This window comes from Notolepis coatsorum (assembly GCF_963971535.1).
Source record: "Notolepis coatsorum genome assembly, chromosome: 2".
NCBI lineage: Eukaryota > Metazoa > Chordata > Actinopteri > Aulopiformes > Paralepididae > Notolepis > Notolepis coatsorum.
The window spans coordinates 17112288-17137354 of NC_140166.1; the positions used below are offsets into that span (position 1 = coordinate 17112288).

The 25067-nt window shown below is 43.6% G+C and overlaps 1 protein-coding gene across 5 annotated transcripts in view; it reads left to right on the plus strand.

The window, feature by feature from the left end:
* LOC311248924 (far upstream element-binding protein 3-like) overlaps window positions 1-25067 on the plus strand; it is a 157898-nt gene that overhangs the window by 72669 nt on the left and 60162 nt on the right. For all 5 annotated transcript variants that reach the window (XM_084338162.1, XM_084338161.1, XM_084338159.1 and 2 more), the window contains 7 exons: window positions 1333-1390; window positions 1798-1960; window positions 9010-9108; window positions 9199-9321; window positions 11896-11998; window positions 12597-12697; window positions 13438-13576. In XM_084338162.1, coding sequence (XP_084194288.1) covers window positions 1333-1390; window positions 1798-1960; window positions 9010-9108; window positions 9199-9321; window positions 11896-11998; window positions 12597-12697; window positions 13438-13576 — 786 coding nt within the window. The remainder of the gene's footprint in view (window positions 1-1332; window positions 1391-1797; window positions 1961-9009; window positions 9109-9198; window positions 9322-11895; window positions 11999-12596; window positions 12698-13437; window positions 13577-25067) is intronic.

Here is a 25067-nt window from a genome sequence, read left to right on the forward strand (position 1 = left end):
TATCTATGGCGGACTCATTCAGAAAAAGTTATTCGGTTGTGGGAGGGATCTGGGGTCACGTGGAGTGTGTTATATGAAATAACAACGGCTAACTTGACTTTCAGCCAATCAGAATCAAGATATTTGCATGCCATTAGGCGGCTGAGTGGCGCAGTGGGCAAGGCGCTCGCCACTAACGCAGGAGATGCTGGTATCGAGCCCAGCTCTCGGCGTTGCTACCGGCTTGGCCGGCCGTCACACTAACACAATTGCCAGTGTTAGAGGGTGGGAAAGCCGGTGGGTGGGGATTGGATGTTGTGGACAGCGACCCCTACAGGTCGGTTGGGTGACGCCAGTACGGCGGAAACAGGAAGTCAGCGTGAGCCTCCCACGTGTTACTCCTCGCCACAGAGTTCGAGCTGTTGCGGTGAAAAGATGCGACAGGCTGCCTCCTCGTGTACCGGAGGGGACACGTGATGCAAGGCTTCTATCCTCACTACAGCCGACCAGTGGGAGGCATAGTCTAGCAACGTTCAAGACAGGGGAGGGAAGAATTTGAAAATACGAAATTGGGTTGGGAGAAAAATGGAAAATAAGAACAAAAAAACCAAAAACAAATTAAAAAAATATATATTTGCATGCCATTGTATAAGTAAGGGATAATGTATAGCTACGAGGTCATTGTCGCAAAATAATTGACCGACGCAGAGTTTAAAATACCGAGGCGCCTCTGCGAGGTGTTTTAAACGTCAGTGAAGGTCAATTATTTTGCGATGATGACCGAGTATAGCTATACATTATCCCGCTTATTACATGGCTAACTTACTAACAATATACCTAATTCATTTTACAAAATCGACGAGACGAGATCAAATGCAGACGCAGTTGTTCTGTGGCTCTGTCAGCCCAAATAAAGTGATTATTATTATCGCCGGCAGCCCGGCAGGTGTCTCTGATTGCACTGAAACAGTGTGTGTCAGTGGGGCTTGATTACTCCAGCTGCGAAAAACAATAATCACCGGTGGTTATCGAAAAATAATTCACCGCTGTCGGGGGGCTATTGACCAATCACAATCAAGCATTTCGGCGAATGTTAAAACGCCATGTAATAATGGTAAGTAAGATATAGGGCTAGGGGTACAGCGATCATAACTAGACCACCATCCTTCCACTATACTGGATAGTAAATTTGCATTTTTATTCAGAATTAGACAAGAATCTTGGCCTAAGGCTCATACTGTCCTTTGCCATATAGTCATTCATTACCAATCAAGTATTTATTAGATATATATGCCATGTCTTCAACTTCGATACCAATCGGTTGTCCCCCTCCTTCTCTCTCTCTCTTTGTAGACAGTGGTGGTCTGATGGAGCGCCCATGCTCACTGACAGGATCTCCAGAGTGTATCGAGTGAGTCACTTTACCCTGTCCTCTAGAAGGCTTTAGCTGTCCTGTAAAGGTCTTTATCTGTCCTCTAGAAGGCTTTAGCTGTCCTGTAAAGGTATTTAGCTGTCCTGTAGAAGGCTTTAGCTCTCCTGTAGAAGAGCTACAGTACACTGTCAACAACAGACTACTGACAACAACAGACCACTGATAATAAACTAACAACAGACTACTGATAATACACTGTCAACTGACAACAACAGACCACTGATGATACTGTCAGCTGACGACAACAACAACAACAGACTACTGATAATACACTGTCAACTGATAATACACTGTCAACTGACAACAACAACAGACCACTGATAATACACTGTCGACTGACTAAACTATATGGCTGTCGATGTGTAAATCAACACTGCTGGTCCCAGGCAGGCGAAGAGGATGCTGGCTCAGATTGTGGACCGTTGTCGGAACGGACCTGGTTTCCACGGTGACAGCGAGGGCGGGGCTTCAGTCCAGGAGATGTTGATTCCAGCCAGTAAGGTTGGACTGGTCATTGGAAGGGGAGGGGACACCATCAAACAGCTACAGGTAGGTTTATAGGACTGATGACAGCGGCAGGTAGGTCTGTAGAACTGATGGTAGCTACAGGTCGGTCTGTAGAACTGATGGTAGCTACAGGTAGGTCTGTAGAACTGATGGTAGCTACAGGTCGGTCTGTAGAGCTGATGGTAGCTACAGGTCGGTCTGTAGAGCTGATGGTAGCTACAGGTCGGTCTGTAGAGCTGATGGTAGCTACAGCAGGTAGGTCTGTAGAGCTGATGGTAGCTACAGCAGGTAGGTCTGTAGAGCTGATGGTAGCTACAGGTAGGTCTGTAGAACTGATGGTAGCCACAGGTAGGTCTGTAGAACTGATGGTAGCTACAGGTAGGTCTGTAGAACTGATGGTAGCTACAGGTAGGTCTGTAGAACTGATGGTAGCGGCAGGTAGGTCTGTAGAACTGATGGTAGCTACAGGTTGGTCTGTAGAAATGATAACTACAGGTCGGTCTGTAGGACTGATGATAGCTACAGGTCGGTCTGTAGGACTGATGGTAGCTTCAGGTCGGTCTGTAGGACTGATGATAACTAGGGATGTCTCGATTGCATTTCTTTGCTCCCGATCATGTGATTTTGAGTATCTGCCGATACCGATCTTTCCCGATCCGATCTTTCACATTAGTAACCAATTTGATGCATTTGTCAGAAACTGGCGAAGCGAGACAAGCCCCTCTGTTGCCTCAATAGCCCCAGTCGAGCGCGGCGGCTCACATTACATTCACCCTGAGCCCCTGAGAATGTGCTTCATACGAGAAATATTCAAAGTTTCAATCTGTTTGCACATTAGTATACATTCACAGTGTTCGACTTACGTAATTATTTGCTCCATTTTGGTCTGAAACGCAGACAATAATCCTCACAAAGCGAATGTTGACCTTATCCAGGTGAACATTCTTCATTCAAGCGAGGCATTGCAATCAATACAGCTGTTTGGCAAAGCACCAGCCGCCGGGTCCCCCATTCCTTTGCTCGCTCTAGTCACATAACTCTGTTCTTTCCTCCACCCGGAACGTCCACCGTGCAAACATTGCAACTGGCTATTGGACTGGCTTCGGTTTAAATTTTAAAATGCTTCCAAACTTCTGACATTTTGTCTAGCTGCTCCGAGTCATCAGGTGGACCTGCGGTGTTGCGGGAGCGACGCGTTGCGAGGTCTGCTATTTTCAGCATACGTCACTGTCGTGTGACGGTGTAAATCAAAGGAAATGCGTTTGTTTTGGCAAATTCTTCTGCTCTGTGTGACGATAAATAAATGAATGATATGTAATTTAAAACCAAAACTAAGGCCTCAGTATGAGTTTAAAGTGGAGATGAAGCATAGCGATATAAACATAGTCATAGCATCAAATTAGTATTTAGATAAACCACGGAAAAAAATCTCGTTATAAAAATAAGGGGTTTCTAAGAAAAAACAATTTTGTTATGTCCATTTATGTAGCATAAATCAACATGTACGCCGCCATTTTGTTGCTGACGTCACAGAGATGGTTTCGCCCGGAGGTGGTTTCGCCCGGAGGTGGAGCCTCCCACCTCAGAGAATTGCACGCTGTAGCAATATTATTAGGCTCCTCAAATATCGTTATTCATAAAAACACATTTATGTAATATTTTACAGCATTGAGCAACCCCAACAGGGGGATGCTGCATATGCTCTGTCATCTTTGAGATGGCGAGACCTGCAGTTGGCACCTGAGATGGCGAGACCTGCATTTGGCACTGTGTGAGGCCACGACATTTGAGCAAATTAATAATACTGCATGTTCTGAAGGTCCAGATTAATAATTAGAATTAGTTCAACAGAAAGGTATAGATTAGGCTATCACCTAAAGTCTGTTGGTTGCTATACGAGTTCAGCCTCAACCGAACTCAGTCTAAAGGTCTATTCTGTCTCCGTTATCCCCTGCCCGTCACCGTCGGCAGATCGATGCCTCACTGTGGCAATATTATTAGGCTCCTCAAATATCGTTATTCATAAAAACACATTTATGTAATATTTTACAGCATTGAGCAACCCCAACAGGGGGATGCTGCATAATGCTCTGTCATCTTTGAGATTTCTCCGTTCAATATGTGTTGAGTGGCTCGGCTGTATACAAAACTAACGGTATAACTTTGTCTCCATTCCAATGCGCGCTGTAAGCAGCGGCGATACAAGGAGCATAAGGGCAAACAATAAAACACTATCAGGTCAACAGTAAATATATATCTTACAATAAAACTATATATATATATAATGAGAGGTGTCCTAAGGCGAGCTCGGGGAGGACAGACACCTCCCGTAGAGCAGAAGGGCAAGTAACAGGTGAACGTGATTTTAAAAACGCTCTATTAACACTTTCAGTGCCACCAGGGGGACGCACGACTTAGTGCTTGAATGCCACCATCGGCGCCAATGTTAACGTTAATATCGCCTAATCTATGTTTTAAATTATGGCTATGTGTCTAATCTGCCCGTCGCTTATCAAAGAATCATTTTCCAGTCAGTGCTGTCAAGGCAGATTGGTTCTGTGATAATCGCCTTTTACTGGAATATTCCAGAACGTTGATATTTGTCGGCCTTCAAATCGTTTTCAAATAAACGCTAGATGATCAATAGTATACGTGCACGCACGCACATTCGAGGCGCGCTCTGATAATAGCCGTTTTCATTTCCTCATGGATTTTACAGTGAAACCGCTGGAGCACATATCAGAAAAAAGCTTATATCTTCATCAAAACAAGTTTCAAGTTTCTTTAATAGTTGTCATACAGAAGTACAGAATACTTTTATACAAAATGCTTCTTACTGTTACGCTCCAGAGACTGTGCAAGACAAGATAAGTATGAAATAAAATAACATAGTATAGCATGTAAATTAGAATAAAAAAAAATGAGGTCAGTGTTCAGTATAGACATATGTACAATGTTCGATGCAGAATAGACGTAACTGAGTTACCATATGATATACAATACTATGCAGTGTACTAATATACAATACTATATAGTGCAAGGCAGAAATGGGATGAGGTGCAATTTAGGTACAATTTACAGTAGGTGTACGAGTTGTAGTGCAAATCCTTTATCAATAAATATAAAGTGTGTTTGTGTGATCTAAAGTGTGGAGAGTGGGTGCTGCAGTGTGTTGTTTGTTTAAGTGAGTGTGTGCGTGTGGGTGTGTGCTGTGTGCATTTGATGGTTGTTGCATAGTGTTTATTGTTCGTTTAGCAGCCTGATGGCCTGGGGATAGAAGCTTCTTCTGAGTCTTTCTGTGCTCGCCTTAAGACTCCGGTATCGCTTGCCTGACCGCAGCAGTTCAAAGAGGCAGTTGTTCGGGTGGCTCGAGTCCTTAATAATTCTCTTCGCCTTCCCCCTGCACCGCTTGTTGTAAATGTTCTGGAGGGTGGGAAGCCCCCCTCCAATTGTGTCACTCTTTGTAGTCTGCTACGGTCTTGTGCAGTGCTATTCCCAAACCAGGAGGTGATGTTGCCAGTCAGGATGCTCTCTATTGTACATGAGTAGAAGTTCCTAAGGATCTTCTGACTGACTTGGAACTTCCTTAGGCGCCTGAGGAAGTAGAGGCGTTGTCGTGCCTTCTTCACAACACTGTCAATGTGTGTGGTCCATGTCAAGTCCTCGGATATGTGGGCTCCGAGGTACTTGAAACTGTTCACTCTCTCAACCGGTGCCCCGTCGATGCTGAGGGGGCTGTAGTCCTTGACCCCCGACCTCCTGAAGTCCACAATCATCTCTTTTGTTTTGCTGACGTTCAGGGAGAGGCAGTTCTCCTGACACCACTGTGACAGATTCTCTACCTCTTCCAGGTAGGCCCTTTCGTCGTTGGCAGAGATCAGGCCCACCACTACTGTGTCATCAGCAAATTTGATGATTGTGTTGTTGTTCCGCTGTGCCACGCAGTCATGTGTGTACAGGGAGTAGAGGAGGGGGCTCAGAACACAGCCCTGGGGGGCCCCTATGTTGAGCGTGATGGATGAGGAGGTGCAGTTGCCTGCTCTTACCACCTGGGGTCTGCCCGTCAGGAAGTCCAAGACCCACTGGCAGAGGTCATAGTTCAAGCCCAGGTCCCTGAGCTTGGCTATGAGTTTGGAGGGGACTATGGTATTGAATGCTGAGCTGTAGTCGATGAACAGCATTCTCACATAGTTCCCCTGCCTCTTGTCCAGGTGTGATGCTGCTGTGTGCAGCACATGGGCTATGGTGTCCTCCGTGGACCTGTTGGGGCGATATGCAAATTGCAGGGGGTCCAGGTTGATGGGGAGGGAGGAACAGATGTAGCCCTTCACTAGCTTCTCAAAGCACTTCATGGCTATGGAGGTGAGGGCTACAGGGCGGTAGTCGTTGAGGCAAGCAGGCGTAGATTTTTTGGGTACAGGGATGATGGTGGACTTCTTCAGACAGGTGGGGATGACAGCCTGTTCCAAGGACAGGTTGAAGATGTCAGTGAATATCGGGGCCAGTTGGTCGGCACAGCCTTTTAGGACGCGGCCGGGGATGCCGTCCGGTCCTGCTGCCTTCCTGATATTCACTTTTTTAAAGATCCGTCTCACCTCATGCTCTGTTACCCTGAACACTGAGTCTCCATCAGCAGACACCCCCCCCCCCCCCCCATTGCCGTGCTTTGTAGGCTGGTGTTGTTATTCACAGCCTCAAACCTCACATAGAAGGAATTGAGATAATTTGCTAAGGAGATGTCACTGTTCAGTTTGAGGGAGGTGCCTTTGTAATCTGTCATTGTTCTGAGGCCCTGCCACATGCCTCTAGAGTCAGCCTGTTCAAACTGAAACAAACAACAAACAAACAAGCGAGTCTGATTATCCTAACACTGATAACATAGATTCCTTACCTGACATCAGATGGTATCCAACTGGTATATTCCAATTCCTGATCACCATTCGAAAAAATCGATAAGTGTATAGATCTAACGTGTATACAGTAGAACTCATGATCCGCGGCGCTCTGAGGATCCAGAATGAACTCTGGTAACCCCGGCTGCATCAGTGGACTGGAAAATGTGGACTGGAATATTTTTTTCCCCCCATCCATTTTCATTGAGTCCATTCCAAAATCCCTGATGTCATCTGGGAGACGATAGGGGGCGCTTTTTTCACATCTGATCGCCGGTGGCCCTTGGGTAGGCTAGGGTAGGCTTGCGTGATGCAATATGATTTCAGATCGCACAAAAAAAAAAAAAAATCCGAGAAATCTCGTGAGTGACATTCAACGTTCGGGGTGTAAACCCGAGATAAGCCGTGAGTGGCACTCAAAGTGTTAAATGAGCCTATTATGGGATCCATGCAAGCTTTTTACCGTGGGTACATCTGGGCGTCCCGCAACTTTTAATCAATCACTTCTAGCCCCGAAAATGCTTAGAAAAGGAAAGCCGACAGCGTGTAAAAAAAAAACGTGCCGAAACGGTAAAGTGTGCCACGGACGCGCCGTGATTCCGATTCGCGTGAAAATATTCACGGGGCATAGATGAGAGCGTGGGCCACCTTTTTGCATTCGATTATGTGTCTCGATTTTGCTCCCACGCGCTTCAGCTGGCTGTCACGATGGAGTGCTGTCACAGCGCAGCATAAAAAACATCTCACTTTTACGCACTGTTTAGCCTATAATATTTGTATAATTGTTCGGCTATTTGAATCCACCATTTAGGGCTGGTGTATTCAAATAGCCTAACAAATAAAATGTAATATGTCTCGGAACATTGGCCCACAGATGCACCACTGCAAACCAAAGAAATGTGAACTCAAGAAGCCAAAACGAAGTTTATAGCCTGTTTTAGAAGGCTATAGCCATACCGCTTAGCCTATATTTTACGCACAGTGTTTAGCCTATTAAATAGGCTAATTGTTTTTTTATTCGTTTTAACTTTCAGCCTGTTAATAAATGTGTCGTTAATTCAGTATTTAACTTCTTGAATTCATATTTATTTAGGCTATGCTAATTAAAAACACAAATGTTATGGACATCTAATTTAATTATCTGCTTATTTATTAATGCTTCAATTCGTTCAGAAACGTTGCAGCAAACAATCCATATGTGCATTTGTTTACATAATGATAACGTACATAAATAACATAATATTATTGTATTATTGATGGAGGAAAAAAGGAAACTGATACCTCACCCTGTTAGTCAAGTTGAACTATCGCTCTGACTCAAGACTGTGGGTGTGGGGGGGGGGGGTCTCGCAGATACAACTACAAGTATAATTATATAATATATTTTTTTTCTGTAGGTAACGTTACATTTGGTTGACAATTTACTGACCGACTTTCATGATACTCCATATTTACGTAGCTATCTAACCAGCACTATAAACCGGGACCCAGCCCAAACCATCACCGTGACGTCACCATCCAGCTAAATCTAAAATGGCGGCGCCCATGGCAAAAACGGGGGAATTACATTTGAGTTTTCAGACAAATAAGCAGGATTTCACATTTGATTATAGGACCATGTCTTACCCAAGGTACACAACAAACAAACTAGGCTCATATTGTTTAACGCTTCATCTCCCCTTTAAGACGTGAGGTAGGTCTGTAGGCCTGATGATAACTACAGGTCGGTCTGTAGAACTGATGGTAGCTTCAGGTCGGTCTGTAGAACTGATAACTACAGGTACCGTAATTGCCGGACTATAAGCCGCACCTGAATATAAGCCGCACCAGCTAGATATAGAAAGAAAAATAAATCTGTAAATATACAAGCCGCACCTGACTATAAGCCACAGGTGTCCACTAGACACCTGCGAGAGCGCCCCTGGTGACCGTTCACTGTAAAAATCCATAGATTAGCCGCATCGTTCAAAACATGGGTAAAAAGGTGCAGCTTATAGTCCGGCAATTACGGTAGGTCTGATGATAACTACAGGTTGGTCTGTAGGACTGATAACTGCAGGTTGGTCTGTAGGACTGATGATAACTACAGGTAGGTCTGTAGGACTGATAACTACAGGTAGGTCTGAGACTAGCTTGAATATTCCACAGTGGTCTTTCATTGGCTTTGTGAGTGTCTCATGAATGTGTTTGTGTGTGTAGGAGCGTGCAGGTGTGAAGATGATGATGATTCAGGATGGACCCATGCCAACAGGAGCAGACAAACCCCTCCGCATCTCTGGAGACCCCTACAAAGTCCAGGTAACACACACACACACACACACACACGTAACATGAGTTGCATGGTTGTATGAGGTGAAAAACACATTGCTCTTTCCTTTCCTCCTCCAGGCAGCCAGAGACTTGGTATTGGAGGTCATTAGGGAGAAGGATGGAGACTTCAGAAGGAACGACTTCACTGCCCGTCTGGGAGGAAGTTCGCTGGATGCGAGTCAGGGAGGAAGTACGCTGGATGTGAGTCAGTAGATCAACTGGATGGAACCTCATCTTTAGACTAAACCATGCGTCTTGTCTTGACACGGGGGAAGATGTTGGAGCATTCCTCTAGAACAGCAGGCCTAGCACCCTTTCTTGGAACGCTGCAAGGTCAACCGTCTCCACAGAACAAAGGCTTTGCAAAACAAATAGCAAACCCTTTGTTCAAGGGACAAAAGCCACTGGAGTGGACGAGAAACACTGACTCAGTTTGATTGATACGAGTACGAGATTGATATCACGCCATAAATCCATCTCTACAGAATGTATGAATTAATGTTGCGTTTTCTTTTCAAATGTAGCCAAGAGTAAAGACCCTAACCCAGTAAAAACGACAGTCAAAGTGTATATTTTCAGCACTAGGTTTGTTTACCAATGATTTTAACTGTTATTAGTGAAATATGAGTTTATAGAAATCTCAGGGCATCGAGTCGGAAAAAGGCGCTTATAGATGCAAGGATTTGGCGCAACCTAACTTGAGTGTAGTCTTTTGAGAGAAGAGACCCAGGTCTTTCGATGGGCTTTCGAATAAATAAATAAAACTACACTTCCCAGCTCACGCCAACCCCTGTCAATCATCTGACTTCTGGCGTGACTTTTTTTTCTTATTTTTTGGGATCATATCCCTCAAACCTGAATGTTATTGCCATAAAACAGAACGCACTTAGTTTCTCTACCTTTCTGTGAACGTCTAGCAAAAAATGGCGTTGCAATCTGATGAAAAATGGTGGAGACATTTACATTATAAAAAAGTAACTGTACTTACAGTAGATTTCATTCACCATTTTTGCTGCACGCCTGGTGATACTAAATCCAGATTGAACTCTGCCATTGGAAAGGGGAGATTTGGCCCGATCCATAGATGTGTGACATGGTCATTTATAGGCCTGATATTCTATAATCATATTTCAAATTGCATGTGTCCAGATGGCAGAATTCAGTACTGTATCTACAAAACATCCCTTTTAACACTTTAACTGCCAGAAGACATGTTACAGCGTCCTTCCCGGCCATGCTCAAGTTGCCGAAAGACGCTTTACAGCGTCTTTAATATCAATATTTCAAAAATCTGTGATCGGATTCATATTTCCCCTCCGCTGGCCTGAGATCCACCAGGAGGACCCACTGAGCTCTCTGGCGGTTCAGGAGCGCCATCTGGTGGCCGATCGGCGCAATCGCCTAACAGGAAGTGCTGTGGAGGTTGTGCTGTTCGGCCATATTACTTCCGGGCACTCGGTTTGGCTCCCGGCACTCTGGCTCGTCACAATACATAGCGATCCATTGCCAATAACTCGATAAACAACATGATTTGGACGTATATACCATTATACAACCTGGAAATGGACCGGGTAAATCGACATCCCATAATGGTAAAATTTCTACTCTACGCTGATCGCCCAACGGCGTGAGGAGACTGGGGTGAGTTTTAGCGTGTAGTATTACCGTCTTCGATTCTAACTGCTATGATCAACATTTGACCCACATTAGATGATTGGTATAACGCTGCCCACAGAATTATAAACGGCCCCTCGCCCATCCGGTCAACATCAGATGACGTGTAGTAACTTCTAGAAGTACGTCTAGTTGGAATTTTTTATATCGCGCCGATTGCCATCAAGCTGTATTGCATCATCAATATAATGCATTTGGGGCTATAGATCACGTTCTGGAGAAAGCTGCAGAAAGAGATGAAAACATACTTATACATTAGACCATACTTTAGTATGAATATGTGAATGAAAAAGTTTAACGTTGCTTCACCCTGAACAATACATATAGGACTTTGAATGGGCCCTAATAATGGCAATCTAGCAATATGATTTAAAAAGTTATAGTCCTGCAAAGAAGGGGAACTTATCCATGTTAAATATAGCTGGCAATCATTTGGCAGTCATTTTCCGGATTTCTGGCCGTCACCCAAAGTGTTAATAATCTTCCCTTTATTAATTTGCTTAGATTTTTTGTACACATGATCTCAAGAAGGTGTATTTTTCATGTCTGGTATATTTTACCGTCAAAGCCAAAAAAAAATTATATTTATTTGTTTCATTACAATTTACTCAAATATTTCTGACACTGGTAATAAATTCCCTGAGATCCATAGATGTCCCTAGATACCAAGAACATACAAATGGACCTTGTAGAAGTCGAACAATCTTCCATTTACTTAAGTACCTATGTATTTTTAGGCGGATTTTCAGAAAATATGGCTTTCATAAGGAAATACGTTTTCAATGTGGAAAACTGGGGGGTCCCTAAATTGGCCATCAGCCATCAAAACTTTAATACGTTTTCAATGTGGAAAACTGGGGGGTCCCTAAATTGGCCATCAGCCATCAAAACTTTGAGAAACCCTGATATACATTAATGATTGGATTTTTTAAACATTTCAATAGTTATAATGGGAGGTCCTCGCTCCTCTAGACCGATGCTAATTAAACAGCTTGCTGCTAACCATGCATTCCTAGCTAGCATCAATGACCGCTTGAGTCGACCAGAAGTCATTATAGTCGAGGTAACGGTTTGTTTCTCTTTCTCTCTCGACCTCCCTAGGTGGCAGTGCCCAGGTTCGCAGTTGGTATAGTGATTGGCAGGAACGGAGAGATGATTAAGAAGATCCAGAATGATGCAGGAGTCAGAATCCAGTTCAAGCCAGGTCTGTAAACACTGTTAATCCAGATGGTGCACCAGTGTTATGAAACATGCCCTGTGAGGTTTGTAATGATTGAGCAAATACTTTATGATATATTGTCTGATTTGTGTTATGCCACACCCATTTCTGCATTTGTAGACATGTTTCAACAGCGTAACTAAAAGTATCCACCAAGTTTGGGGATTTATGGCCAAATCTGCACCAGACCCATGCACATGCTTGGAACTGGTGGCACTCCCTATTGGGGGATTTCAACATAGTTGTACACACATGGTTCAACAGTGTGTAAACAGTCGGGGGCTTGAACCCCTAATAAATCGGCACAATAACGTTTCAGCCCAGGGCTGACAGCCCTTGAATCCATTATTATTAATATTATTATTACATTCCTTATACAAAGTAGCTGCAATTCTGATATTGCACATGTTTAGTGTTGGGACCCTTCTGTAAAAACAATGCAACACACAGGAAAAGGCCATTTTCACAATAGGTCCCCTTTAAGATGAGGTTATGGTTAGAGAATGGTTATACACTGAATGAATGTAAGTCTATGGAATGTCCCTGCAACACATGAAAACATGTGTGTGTGTGTGTTCTCCAGATGACGGTATCAGCCCAGAGCGTATTGCCATGGTAATGGGTCAGCCAGACCGCTGTCAGCATGCTGTCCACCTCATCAATGACCTCATCCAGACTGCACAGGTCACACACACACTCTGACACAATCTTTTTCTCTCACGCACACTAAGCCCACACACACTCGCATTAAACATACCCACAAAACACACTAGTGAACCTCTCTCTGGTACCTGTCCAGAGGCAATATGCAATTACGACTATCCTAACCGATGACCGATGATGATGAATTATTTTGTGATTGGGGCACTGGTTATCATAGAGGATTCTGATTACATAAAAGTTTGATTATACTTCAAACAAATTCCATATCACTATGAATTTGTTTGAATGTGAATTGGGGGAAAAGTGGCCGCCATAATACACACGCACATATAGGGCTCTCACATACACACTAGGCACGCTGAAACCTACGCACACATTACTAACACACTGACACATATGAACATGTATACTAAACACTGACACATATGAACATATATACTAAACACAGACAAATAAACACACTGACACTCATATGAACATGTATACTAAACAGTAAACACATACACACACAAATAAACACACTGATGTACATGAACATATATTATACTAAACACATACACACACATATGAACATATATATACTAAACGCATACACACAAATAAACGCAGACGCATATGAACATATATAACTATACACACACAAATAAACACACTGATGTACATGAACATATATACTAAACACACAAATAAACGCATCAACAGAACGCTCGCACAAAACCCCGCTGTGAACGGCCATCCTGTCTCCATGTATGTCTCTGTAGGAGCGTGACGGCTTTGGCTCTGCGATGCGTGGCAGCCGCTCCAGGGGACGCAGTGATTGGACCATGGGCTCACCAGGACCTCTACAGGAAGTGACATACACCATACCCGCTGATAAATGCGGCCTGGTCATCGGAAAAGGTAGGACATCGGTTCCTGTAAAAGTATGACCACTTCTTGTGAAAGTATTGACCAAAGAGCAGAAGCCAAGGTTTTTGGCTATGTTCACACTACAGGTGAAAGTGGCCCAAATCCTTTGTATGTTATTTTTTTTTTGCTCATACTGTATGTGACTCGAGATAAACAATTTTGAGCAGCACAAATCATATTGACTCTGATCTTTTCAATTCTGATTTGGGCCACTTGTCATTTCATAAACCAGATACAGGTCGGATTTGTTTTAATTATCTGGCCCCCAATGCATTCGACTTGTAAATGAAACCATAAACTGTGACTTCAGTGTCCTCCATGTTTACATCCATCTTCTTTATTGTTCATTTGTGCATGAGGGTCAGTTCAGGAGCGTGTGACCAGTTCACACAGGAATCTGATATTGGCCAAATTAAAAAAAATAATGAGAACAGCGAAACAAAAAAATTATCTGAGCAATAAATCAGAATTGAGCACTAAAGCTTGAAGTGTGACCGTAGCCTTTGTTGTTATTATTAACCAACATGGTGATAGGCTGAGACATTTTGTAAAGCTAATCATAGTTTTCTCAATCTCCCATATTTAATCTTAACCTTTTGATGAAGTAGGCAGCCTATACATTTTCCCCAATGCAGCAGGAAGGTATTATATTGAAATTCCCCTACTGACAATATTGCTTTAAGTAATTAATTTCCATCATTGTCTATTGAAATAAGCCCCGTCCCTTTCAAATCTCATGAAGCGTTTCTTGTAGAGGTTTTAAAGGTTTATTCCACCCGCGTGTAATAATTGTACATATAGTGGTACTCAGTGTGTGTGTGTGTATAGTACATAGTAGTTCAAGTATTCAACTATAGGTTTTAACCAGAGTCCTGCATGTGGTACAAAAAAAAGCATGTGCATCTTGTCACACACACAACGAGTCTGTGTTTATATTGTGTTTAGCCTTGAAGACTCCACGCTGTCTTTCACATGCTAATGAAGAATAAGTCTTTATTTGTCATGCAGCAACACACAAATGTAAGATGGGCGACACACAGGAACACACACATGCATTGGGTCGCCGATTAAATGCCTCTCTGCGCTTGACCCATCCCGTCGTCGTCGTCGCCCCCCCCCCCCCCCCCCCCCCCGGGCAGCCGGGAGCAGACATGGGCCGCACCCGGGGACCAATCCAAGTGCTCCTGTCAGTCTTCTTCATCAGGGATAGCGTTAGCGATCTGTTCTGCATGTTTTTCCATTGGGTTTATCTCTTTTTGTGTGGGAAACCCTTGCGAGCATAGTCTTAACCACTACACCACGTGCCGCCTATCAGACAACCTAATACAGACAACCATCTCCTTTACCTTTGTCTATCTGTCCATCCAACATAATTGGAAGGCGAACAGAAGGAGAAATGAAAGGACAAAACAGTCAGACTGTAAGTCATTAGTGCAGACACAAGCTTGGTTACAGAACACAAATCTAGCAACAAAGCGGTCACCAAAGTTATTTTTTTTTTTATCCACTTTTTCTCCCATTTTCTATATTTTCTCCCATCCCAATTTCGTATCATCCAATTCAACCCTCCCCTGTCACGAACGCTGTTTCTTGCCTCCCACAAGCCGGCTGCAATGTGGACTAAGTCATACATAGCACAAGTCCCCTCCGGTACTTGAGGTAACAGCAGTCGCATCTTTTCACCTGCGCAGCTCGATCTCTCAGTGGCGAGGAGTAACGCGTGGGAGGCTCACGCTGCCCCCGACACTTCCTGATTCTACTGCGCAGGCTCACCAACCGACCTGTAGGAGTCGCTGTCCACAACGCCCGATCCCCACCCATCAGTTTCCCACCCCCTAATACGGCCAATGTGTATTAGTATGAACGACCAGCTAAACTGAAAGCAAATGTGGAGCGCTGGGCTCTCCAGATTTTGTGGCGAGCGCCTTGCCCACTACGCCACGTAGCCGCCCCGGTCACAAGTTCTTAAGTGTAGCAAATAAATAGTCCCACTCTACTCAGTCAAACACCTCTGCGTCCAGCGATATGACAACTTTGGCACGCTTGGAGGTCGGATCAGAATAAATTATATTCATAAGGGTACGGAAATTAAAGTAATAATGGCATCCCTTGATAAAACCCGTCTGCTTTTCCAATATGACAGAGAAACAATTCAAGACAACCCACAAACATTTTTGCAAACACCTTGACATCCACTTTGAGGAATAATGGAGCGCAAAAGGAAAAAACAGGAGAGATCATTATATCACACTATTAATAACAAGAAAATTAAAAGTCTTGTCAGGGATAATGAATTGTTTCCAACCTGAGACATCATGTTGACTAGGTGAAGATATCTGTTCACCAGGTCGTCCACTTCATGCTGTAAAGTCTCGATCTTCTTGGCAGCTTGGGCACAGCTTGATGGTAGAGCTCTCTACGTTGTCCTCCAGCACCCCAATTTGCCGTTCCGCGTTGCTTGATCTGTTAAGCACAGCTCTAGTATCTTTATTGAGGCTGGTAATTGACTCGGCCATGCTGTCCATTTTTGTTCCAAAATCCTCTTATTTGTTTAAGCTGTGATGTGATATTTCTATCCACCGATTCGTCATCTATCCACCTCTTGCTCGTGGGGGACGGACGCCATGTTACGTTTTTTCTTCTTACTGCTTCTGGTAGTTCGGTTGGTTTTAGGCATCCAGAGCATTTCAACACCATGTTGCCCAAATCCCATAATTAATTACATGTCCACTGCATACATTTAAAGCAAATCATGAAATGCAGGGAGCCAACTGGGCGTCTATAGTCCATGGGCCAGACCAGATATCGGTGCCACTCAGGGTGAATAAACGTACATATCATTTTTTCAAAGATCTATGTCTGTAGATGATATTTTTGTATGATGACCCTTCCAGAGTGGTACTTACTTACTTACTTAGGCCCATCGCTCCCAATGGAGCATAGGCCATCTACGACTTTTCTCCATCCAACACGGCTTTGGGCTGTTCTTTCTGCCTCCCCCCAGGTAGTTCCTTGTCTCTTGAGCTCCGCCTCAGTGTCCCGCCTCCAGGTGTTCTTAGGCCGCCCTCTCTTCCGCTTCCCTTGGGGATTCCAAGTCAGGGCCTGTCTTGTAGTACTGGTAGCCGGTTTCCTCAAAGTGTGGCCTATCCATCCCCACTTTCGTCTCAGGATCTGCTTCTCCACTGGTTCCTGTCTTCCTTTCAGCCATAGTTCCTCATTCTTGATTTTGTTTGGCCACCGGATCCCAAAGATGCGTTTCAGACAGCTGTTTATAAAGGTCTGTATCTTCTGCAATATTCTTTTCGTCATTCTCCAAGTCTCTGAACCGTAGAGAAGGACAGATTTGACATTTGAATTGAAGAGCCGCACTTTGGTTGTCATGGCGATGTCCTTGGAGGACCAGATGTTCTTCAGAATGATGAATGCTGCTCTGGCTTTGCCTACTCTTGCTGTGACGTCGCCATCTGTGCCGCCCTTCTTATCCAAGATACTGCCTAGGTAAGTGAAGGAGTTGACTTCCTGTATGGATTCGTCACCTACTGTGACTGTGTTGTTGGTAGAGGTGTTGATCATCATTAGGTTGGTTTTCTTCCTGTTTATTCTCAACCCAGTCTCAAGGGATGTAGTTGCCAGCTTGGTTGTCTTGTCCTGCATCTGGTTGTAGTTGTGTGACAGGAGAGCCAGGTCATCAGCAAAGTCGAGGTCATCCAGTTGTGTCCATAGGGTCCACTGTATGCCGTTTTTATTTCCTTTTGTGGTGGTCTTCATAATCCAGTCTATGACTAGAAGGAATAGAAAGGGCGATAGGAGGCATCCCTGACGCACACCGGTCTTGACCTCAAAACTCTCTGACAGTTGGCCTGCATGTAAAACTTTGCATGATGTTCCTTGATAGGTGTTTTGAATCAGAGTGATGATTTTCTTTGGGATACCATAATGCCTCAGCAGTTTCCACAGAGTCTCTCTATCCACACTGTCAAAGGCTTTTTCATAGTCTATGAAGTTTATGTATAATGGAGAGTTCCATTCGATGGATTGCTCTATAATGATGCGCAGGGTGGCGATCTGGTCCGTGCAAGATCTGTTGCTCCGGAAGCCTGCCTGCTGGTCTCGAAGCATGGGATCCACAGCAACACTCATTCTGTCCAGTATAATTCTGTTGAGTACTTTTCCCGGTACTGATAGAAGCATTATTCCTCTGTAGTTGTTGCAGTTGGTAAGATCTCCCTTTTTTGGTAGCTTGATGATGATTCCATCTTTCCATTCTTCTGGAATCTTTTCTTCCTCCCAGATCTTGGTGAAGAGGCTATGAAGCATATCTACCGCAGTCTTCAAGTCGGCCTTGATGGCTTCTGCTGGTATTTCATCTGGTCCTGCAGATTTTCCGTCCTTTGTTGAGATAATAGCTTTTTTGATCTCTGCTTTGCTGGGTTTATCACAGTTTATTGGGAGTGTTCTCTCCGCTGGTGTAATGTCCGCTGGCTCTGTCGGGGCTGGTTGGTTCAGTAGTTCTTTGAAATGTTCAGCCCATCTTCTCCGTTGGTCCTCTGTTGTTATAAGTGGGTTTCCCTGTTTGTCTTTTACCGGTTTGTCCGTTTGTTGGAACTTGCCTGCTAACTTCCTAGTGATCATATAGAGGTCTTTCATGTTGCCTTGCCCTGCCGCTGTTTCTGCTTGTTTGGCTAAGTTGTCTATGTGATCTCTTTTATCCTTCTTAATGCTACTCTTCACCTCCTTATTGGCTTGGGTGTATTCTTCCTGTGCCTTTGCTTTTGCTGATCTTGTTTTGCTTGTGTTCAGTATCTCTTTCCTCTCCTTTCTTTCTTTCAGTTTCTGGAGTGTTTCCATTGAGACCCATTCCTTGCGTTTTGTCTTCTTCTTTCCCAATATTTCTTTGCAGGTGTCCAGCCACAACGTCTTTGTGTGCTGCCATTGAGTTTCTATGTCCACATCTGTGTCTTCATCCTGTTCCTGTAGTTGCTGGTACCTGTTGGTAAGGCTGATCTGGAATCTACTCTGTATTTCTTTGTTCCTAAGAAGTCCAACGTCATATCTGGTTCTTGCGCCGGTGGTTGTGGCATACTTCTTCAGACGTAGTTTTATGATCGTCAGCACGAGATGATGGTCTGATGCCACGTCTGCCCCTCTCTTGACTCGTACATCTTGCCATGACCTCCTGAACTTTCTGTTGATGCATATGTGGTCTATTTGATTCTCCGTAACTTGATCTGGAGATCTCCATGTGGCCTTGTGGATACGTTTGTGGGGGAAGATGCTGCCTCCTATTACCAGTTGGTTGAGGGAGCACAGGTCTGCAAACCTTTCTCCATTTTCATTCATCTGCCCCAATCCATGTACGCCCATGATGTCTTCGTAGCCTATGTTGTTGGCTCCTATCTTGGCGTTGAAATCACCCATGAGGATGGTGATATCTTTTTCTCTCCGTCTGTCCAGTACAGCCTGCAGTTGTTCATAGAAATTGTCTTTCTTCTCGTCTTGGTGTCGTTTGTCGGCGCGTAGCACTGAATGATGGATAGTCTGATGTTGTCCTTCTTAGTGGTGAACTTGGCGGTGATGATTCGTGGGTTCACCGGTTCCCAACCAATGAGAGAGCGCTGTGCCTCCGGAGCCAGCATCAGGGCCACCCCTTCCGTGTGTGGGGCGCCTTCTTCTGTATGACCGGAGTAGAGCACCATCTCCCCAGATGCCAATCTCAGTTGTCCTGCTTGTAGCCACCTTGTCTCACACAAGCCAAGGAGAGAAATGTTGTAGTTCCTCATCTCTTGTGCTACCTGGACTGTCTTCCCTGGTTCGTACATCGTCCTGATGTTCCATGTGGCAATTCTGGTGGTTTTCCTGGGGGTTAAGAGGGGAGTCGGCCTTACAGCTTCCTTTCGGCTTTCACTGCACGGCGTCATGCGCCTCCTGTGTGGGAGCCCTTCTTTTCCCAGGTCGAGTTGGTTTTGAATTATCGTAGATGCTTTAGTAACGTGCTTTTTTTCCAGGTAGGGTTGTTGGCCCTACGCAAACCCATTTAACCTCTGGGGGAGGGTTTTGGAGTTGGCTTGTTAGTCCTCTTCCCACGCCTATTGTCTTCCAGGTGATGGATTGCAGCCTCATACCACGTGAGGCCAGACAGGCTGAGGGTCGTGTACAAGCTGTCTCGGCACGTCAAGCCCAACCAACTCCTGCTACTGTGTATTGAAAGCTGCACTAGGCGAGCTAACCCTACCAGCAACGCAAGACAGAGTGGTAGCTTTATCATAATTATCAAGTCATGAAGTATACCTACCCCCTCAGGAAATTGCATTTCAGATGCTGGTGCATATCCTGCTTTAGACTCACGTAGAGGACATCTGTCAATGTTTCACAATATTGTGTTTGGTATCATTTTAAAGGTGACTATGTAATCTTTCATTCAAGCTAAGATGTGAATCTTTCTGACCAATATAGAGGTCACTGGAGCTCTTTGAACAGTCAACAACACACATTTCTACACGATTTTCGCCTAAATGATATTATTATCTTTTAGGCTTGTGTCATCTAGGAGCAACAGAGACACAAAATACAATATCTACAACACTCTCAGGACCATAAGGATTCAGGAAATGTATAATATGCCTATACTATTTCATTGTTACAGGTCATTGTGAGCCTTAAATTAGAAGAGCAGTATTGGGCCCCTATTAAACTATACAGAACAGCCACTATAGTCTAGAATGGAAACCTAGGTCCACCTGCATAGGGTGGATTTCTTTTAACCACCTGTTTTTTATTAATCCTTGAAGTGTCTATTTTAAGATTCTGATGGGTAACAGGTTGGAATAATGTCCCATGGGGTTTATTTTTAACCCTTTATTACACCTATCCTGAACCAAAACCTGAAAAAGAAGAAAAAGAAAACGGCATAACTTTTGAAGTTAACAACATATGGAGACAAATTAAAACATTTTCCCAAACAAGTTTGACCCAAGGAATTCAGTACAATTGTTATTTTTAAGATTCAAACACATCTTGATAAAATTTCAGGACAGAAAAGGCAAAAAACGCTGAAAAGAAACGTATCACATCTCTATTTTCCCTTTTTACTGAAATGTAGTGCATTGGACGAGATTGATTTAGGTTAATATTGGAAATAATATTGTAATAAAGATTGTCTCCATGCTGTTATGCCCTAAATATTATAGTTTTGCATAAACAATTATATAGAGACAAATTAACACATTTTCTCATGCGATTTTGATCAGTGATTTATTTATTGTTAAGGTTCAAACTATATGTTTTCATGTGCACTGGATATCATGGACTGGATATCTTCTTTGTTGACACAACATTCAAGTATTTTTTTCTATTTGTATTTTGTACCCTAAACTACTAATCATCATCATCACTAAAACTATTGTCAAAGTCTATCTCTTCGATCTCCATCTCTTCCTCCGCCTCATCACACTCGTACTCTCCATCCTCCTCATCCATGTTATTTTTTGCGTAATCTGCCTCCTTATCAAGAGCTTCTTGCTCTTCTGACTCTACTTTCTGGGCCAGTACCTCAACAAGACAAGGACAGAGGATGGTTCCAACCATCCAGACAGGTTCTAACACCTCCTCATCCATTGTTTTTCCCAGTTCATACTTTGATCATAGGCTTTGGGTAGAGCTGCCGCGGTATTGATGTTTTCCTTACCGCACACATTTGCAAAATATTTCCTACCGCCGCGGTTATTACCGCACGCACACAAAAAATTTAAAAAAAAAGTTTGAATGCATTTTCTTTTTTTAGTAGTAGTCGACTCTTTATAGCATATAGCCTGCCTCTAGTCTAAATGTCTATCTTTAGAGGATTACTTTGCAGCATGAATATTGTTTGGGATTCGGCAAGCACGCATTAGTTATTGAAAGTGAAACACGGATTCGAAGTTTCCCCTCTGGTCGTGCGCAGTTCACTCGGTGTCGCGGGCAGGGGTGTTTACCCCTAACCCCCCCGACCCTTTCTTATTATTATTACTATAAAGTTACTACTTTATAATAAAGGCATTCGTTTTGTGGCATTAACATTATATAGTTATACGTTCAATAACATCAGCGTATTTACCGGACCATAGCAATACTCTATTCATATCTCAGTTCCTTTCTTTGCTCAGAGCGTGCTGAGTTGTCCCATTCTGCGGTCTGTTAATAAAGTTTTCAATCAGACAAGTGTATAGAACGAAGGGCTTTTATTATAACATTCGTTGCAGACAGTAAAATCATTATGTCTCGTTTAGTACTCCTGAGGAGCGATGATAGTCCACTCCGGCGGAGAGTTAAAGCTAACGTTATTAGCCGTGTTGTGATGAGCTGACATTCAGGAAGTAAAAACCTAATACGCGCTTGCCGATTGGTGGTAACACACTGCATGACGCTACGACGTGTGACGCGTCTCTCTTCTGACCAATCAGTGGTCTGCAATGTTTCACGTGACTTTTCTGGTACCCAATAGGGTCGCTTAGAACCTCGATAGAGGAGTAGGGTATATCTGCAGAGCCGCAAGCCCAACGAGAGGAGGGTAATTTATTATTATTATTATAAAAAACAGCGGTGACGCGGTATTCAGCCTACTCTGCGGTGGCCGTGATGTAACATCGATACCGCGGTAATGCGGTAATCGCGGCAGCTCTAGCTTTGGGCCTCTTGAATATTGGCTATTCTGCTCTTTTGTAGCAGGCGACTATGAAGTTGGCTCGCTGTACATGTGAGATGAGACAGACCTTGGGGGGAGGCAGGCGTTCAATGTCTACTTTGGAGTTTGCATCCAAGACTTTATCAGCACCCATCATTTTCTGCAGCATCTTGGCTCACACAGTATCAACTGACTTCATCCAACCATGGCCATCCATAAAGCATGTGAAGGACTCCATCTCCTGTTGGAGCTCATCTGTTACCAGCAACAATGCGCCAAGCTGACTAAAAGCCTTCTGGAATATAGGGTTCTTCTGCAGATTATTCAACGGATTCACCTGTCTCTTTCCTTTGAAAGCGCTGGCACAGTCATCCCCAGAAAAGTCATAGTATCCCAGCAGAGTGCTGCACTACTCTGAGTCCAGAGACTCAGCCAGTTCAGACACATGTATTAGCTTGCAGTGCCAAGGTGCCAGTGCCGTGGTCCAGGTATCTGGAGAAGTTGGTCATGCTGACATGGTAGATGAGGATCATCAGTATATAGAGGTTGGTCATACTGGCATGGTAGATGAGGATCATCAGTATATAGAGGTTGGTCATACTGGCATGGTAGAGGAGGATCATCAGTGTATGGAGAGGTTGGTCATGCTGACATGGTAGATGAGGATCATCAGTGTATGGAGAGGTTGGTCATGCTGACATGGTAGAGGAGGATCATCAGTGTATGGAGAGGTTGGTCATGCTGACATGGTAGAGGAGGATCATCAGTGTATGGAGAGGTTGGTCATGCTGACATGGTAGAGGAGGATCATCAGTGTATGGAGAGGTTGGTCATGCTGACATGGTAGAGGAGGATCATCAGTATATAGAGGTTGGTCATGCTGACATAGTAGAGGAGGATCATCAGTGTATGGAGAGGTTGGTCATGCTGGTAGAGGAGGATCATCAGTGTATGGAGAGGTTGTTCATGCTGACATGGTAGAGGAGGATCATCAGTATATAGAGAGGTTGGTCATGCTGACATGGTAGTTGACTCGCTGTACATGTGGGATGAGACGGACCTTGGGAGGAGGCAGGTGTTCAAGGTCTACTTTGGATCTGGATATGCCCATCAACCTCCAAGAACTCATGCATTACCCCCTCTCGCCTCATGCACTTGGCTCTCCCGATGGCTTTTTGCCAAGACAAACAATGATGATCCTCTACCAGCATGACCAACCTCTCTATATACTGATGATCCTCCTCTACCATGTCACCATGGCCAACCTCTATACTGATGATGATCCTCCTCTACCATGTCAGCATGACCAACCTCTCTATATACTGATGATCCTCCTCTACCATGTCAGCATGACCAACCTCTCTATATACTGATGATGATCCTCCTCTACCATGTCACCATGGCCAACCTCTATACTGATGATGATCCTCCTGTACCATGTCAGCATGACCAACCTCTCTATATACTGATGATCCTCCTCTACCAAAAATAACATGGATGAGGCAGAGGAAGAGATGGAGATCGAAGAGATAGACTTTGACAATTGTTTTAGTGATGATGATGATTAGTAGTTTAGGGTACAAAATACAAATAGAAAAAAATACTTGAATGTTGTGTCAACAAAGATATCCAGTCCATGATATCCAGTGCATATGAAAACATATAGTTTGAACCTTAACAATAAATAAATCACTGATCAAAATCGCATGGGAAAATGTGTTAATTTGTCTCTATATAATTGTTTATGCAAAACTATAATATTTAGGGCATAACGGCATGGAGACAATCTTTATTACAATATTATTTCCAATATTAACCTAAATCGATCTCGTCCAATGCACTACATTTCAGTAAAAAGGGAAAATAGAGGGGAGCTCCAGTAGCTCACTGCGTACCTCGAGCGCTATTTCGGCGCCGGAGACAACCGTATCGAATCCCGGACTGCAGCCGTGCCTTTCCCAGAGTGTCTTCCCCCCCATCTGTACCCCTTCAGCCTGTTTCTGTCGGTCATTCTTGACCAGAGTAAATGCGATAAACGCAAAAAAGAGCCAGCGGAATGGCCAAAGTAAAAAAAAAAAAGGGAAAATAGAGATGTGGTATATGTTTTTTCAGCGTTTTTTGCTTTTTCTGTCCTGAAATTTAATCAAGATGTGTTTGAATCTTAAAAATAACAATTGTACTGAATTCCTTGGGTCAAACTTGTTTGGGAAAATGTTTTAATTTGTCTCTATATGTTAACTTCAAAAGTTATGCTGTTTTCTTTTATTTTTCAGGTTTTGGTTCAGGATAGGTGTAATAAAGGGTTAAAAAATAAACCCCATGGGACATTATTCCAACCTGTTACCTGTCAGAATCTTAAAATAGACACTTCAAGGATTAATAAAAAACAGGTGGTGAAAAAAATTCACCCTATGCAGGTGGACCAACTGTATGTTTCCATCTAGACTATAGTGGCTGTTCAGTATAGTTTAATAGGAGCCTAATACTGCTTTTCTAATTTAAGGCTCACAATGACCTGTAACAATGAAATAGTATAGGCATATTATACATTTCCTGAATCCTTATGGTCCTGAGAGTGTTGTAGATATTGTATTTTGTGTCTCTGTTGCTCCTAGATGACACAAGGCTAAAATATAATATAATTTAGGCGAACATCGTGTAGAAATGTGTGTTGTTGACTGTTCAAAGAGCTCCAGTGACCTCTATATTGGTCAGAAAGATTCACATCTTAGCTTGAATGAAAGATTACCGTACTTTTCGCACTATAAGCCGCACCTGACTATAAGCCGCAGCAGCTAAATTGAATGATGTGTACATATATAA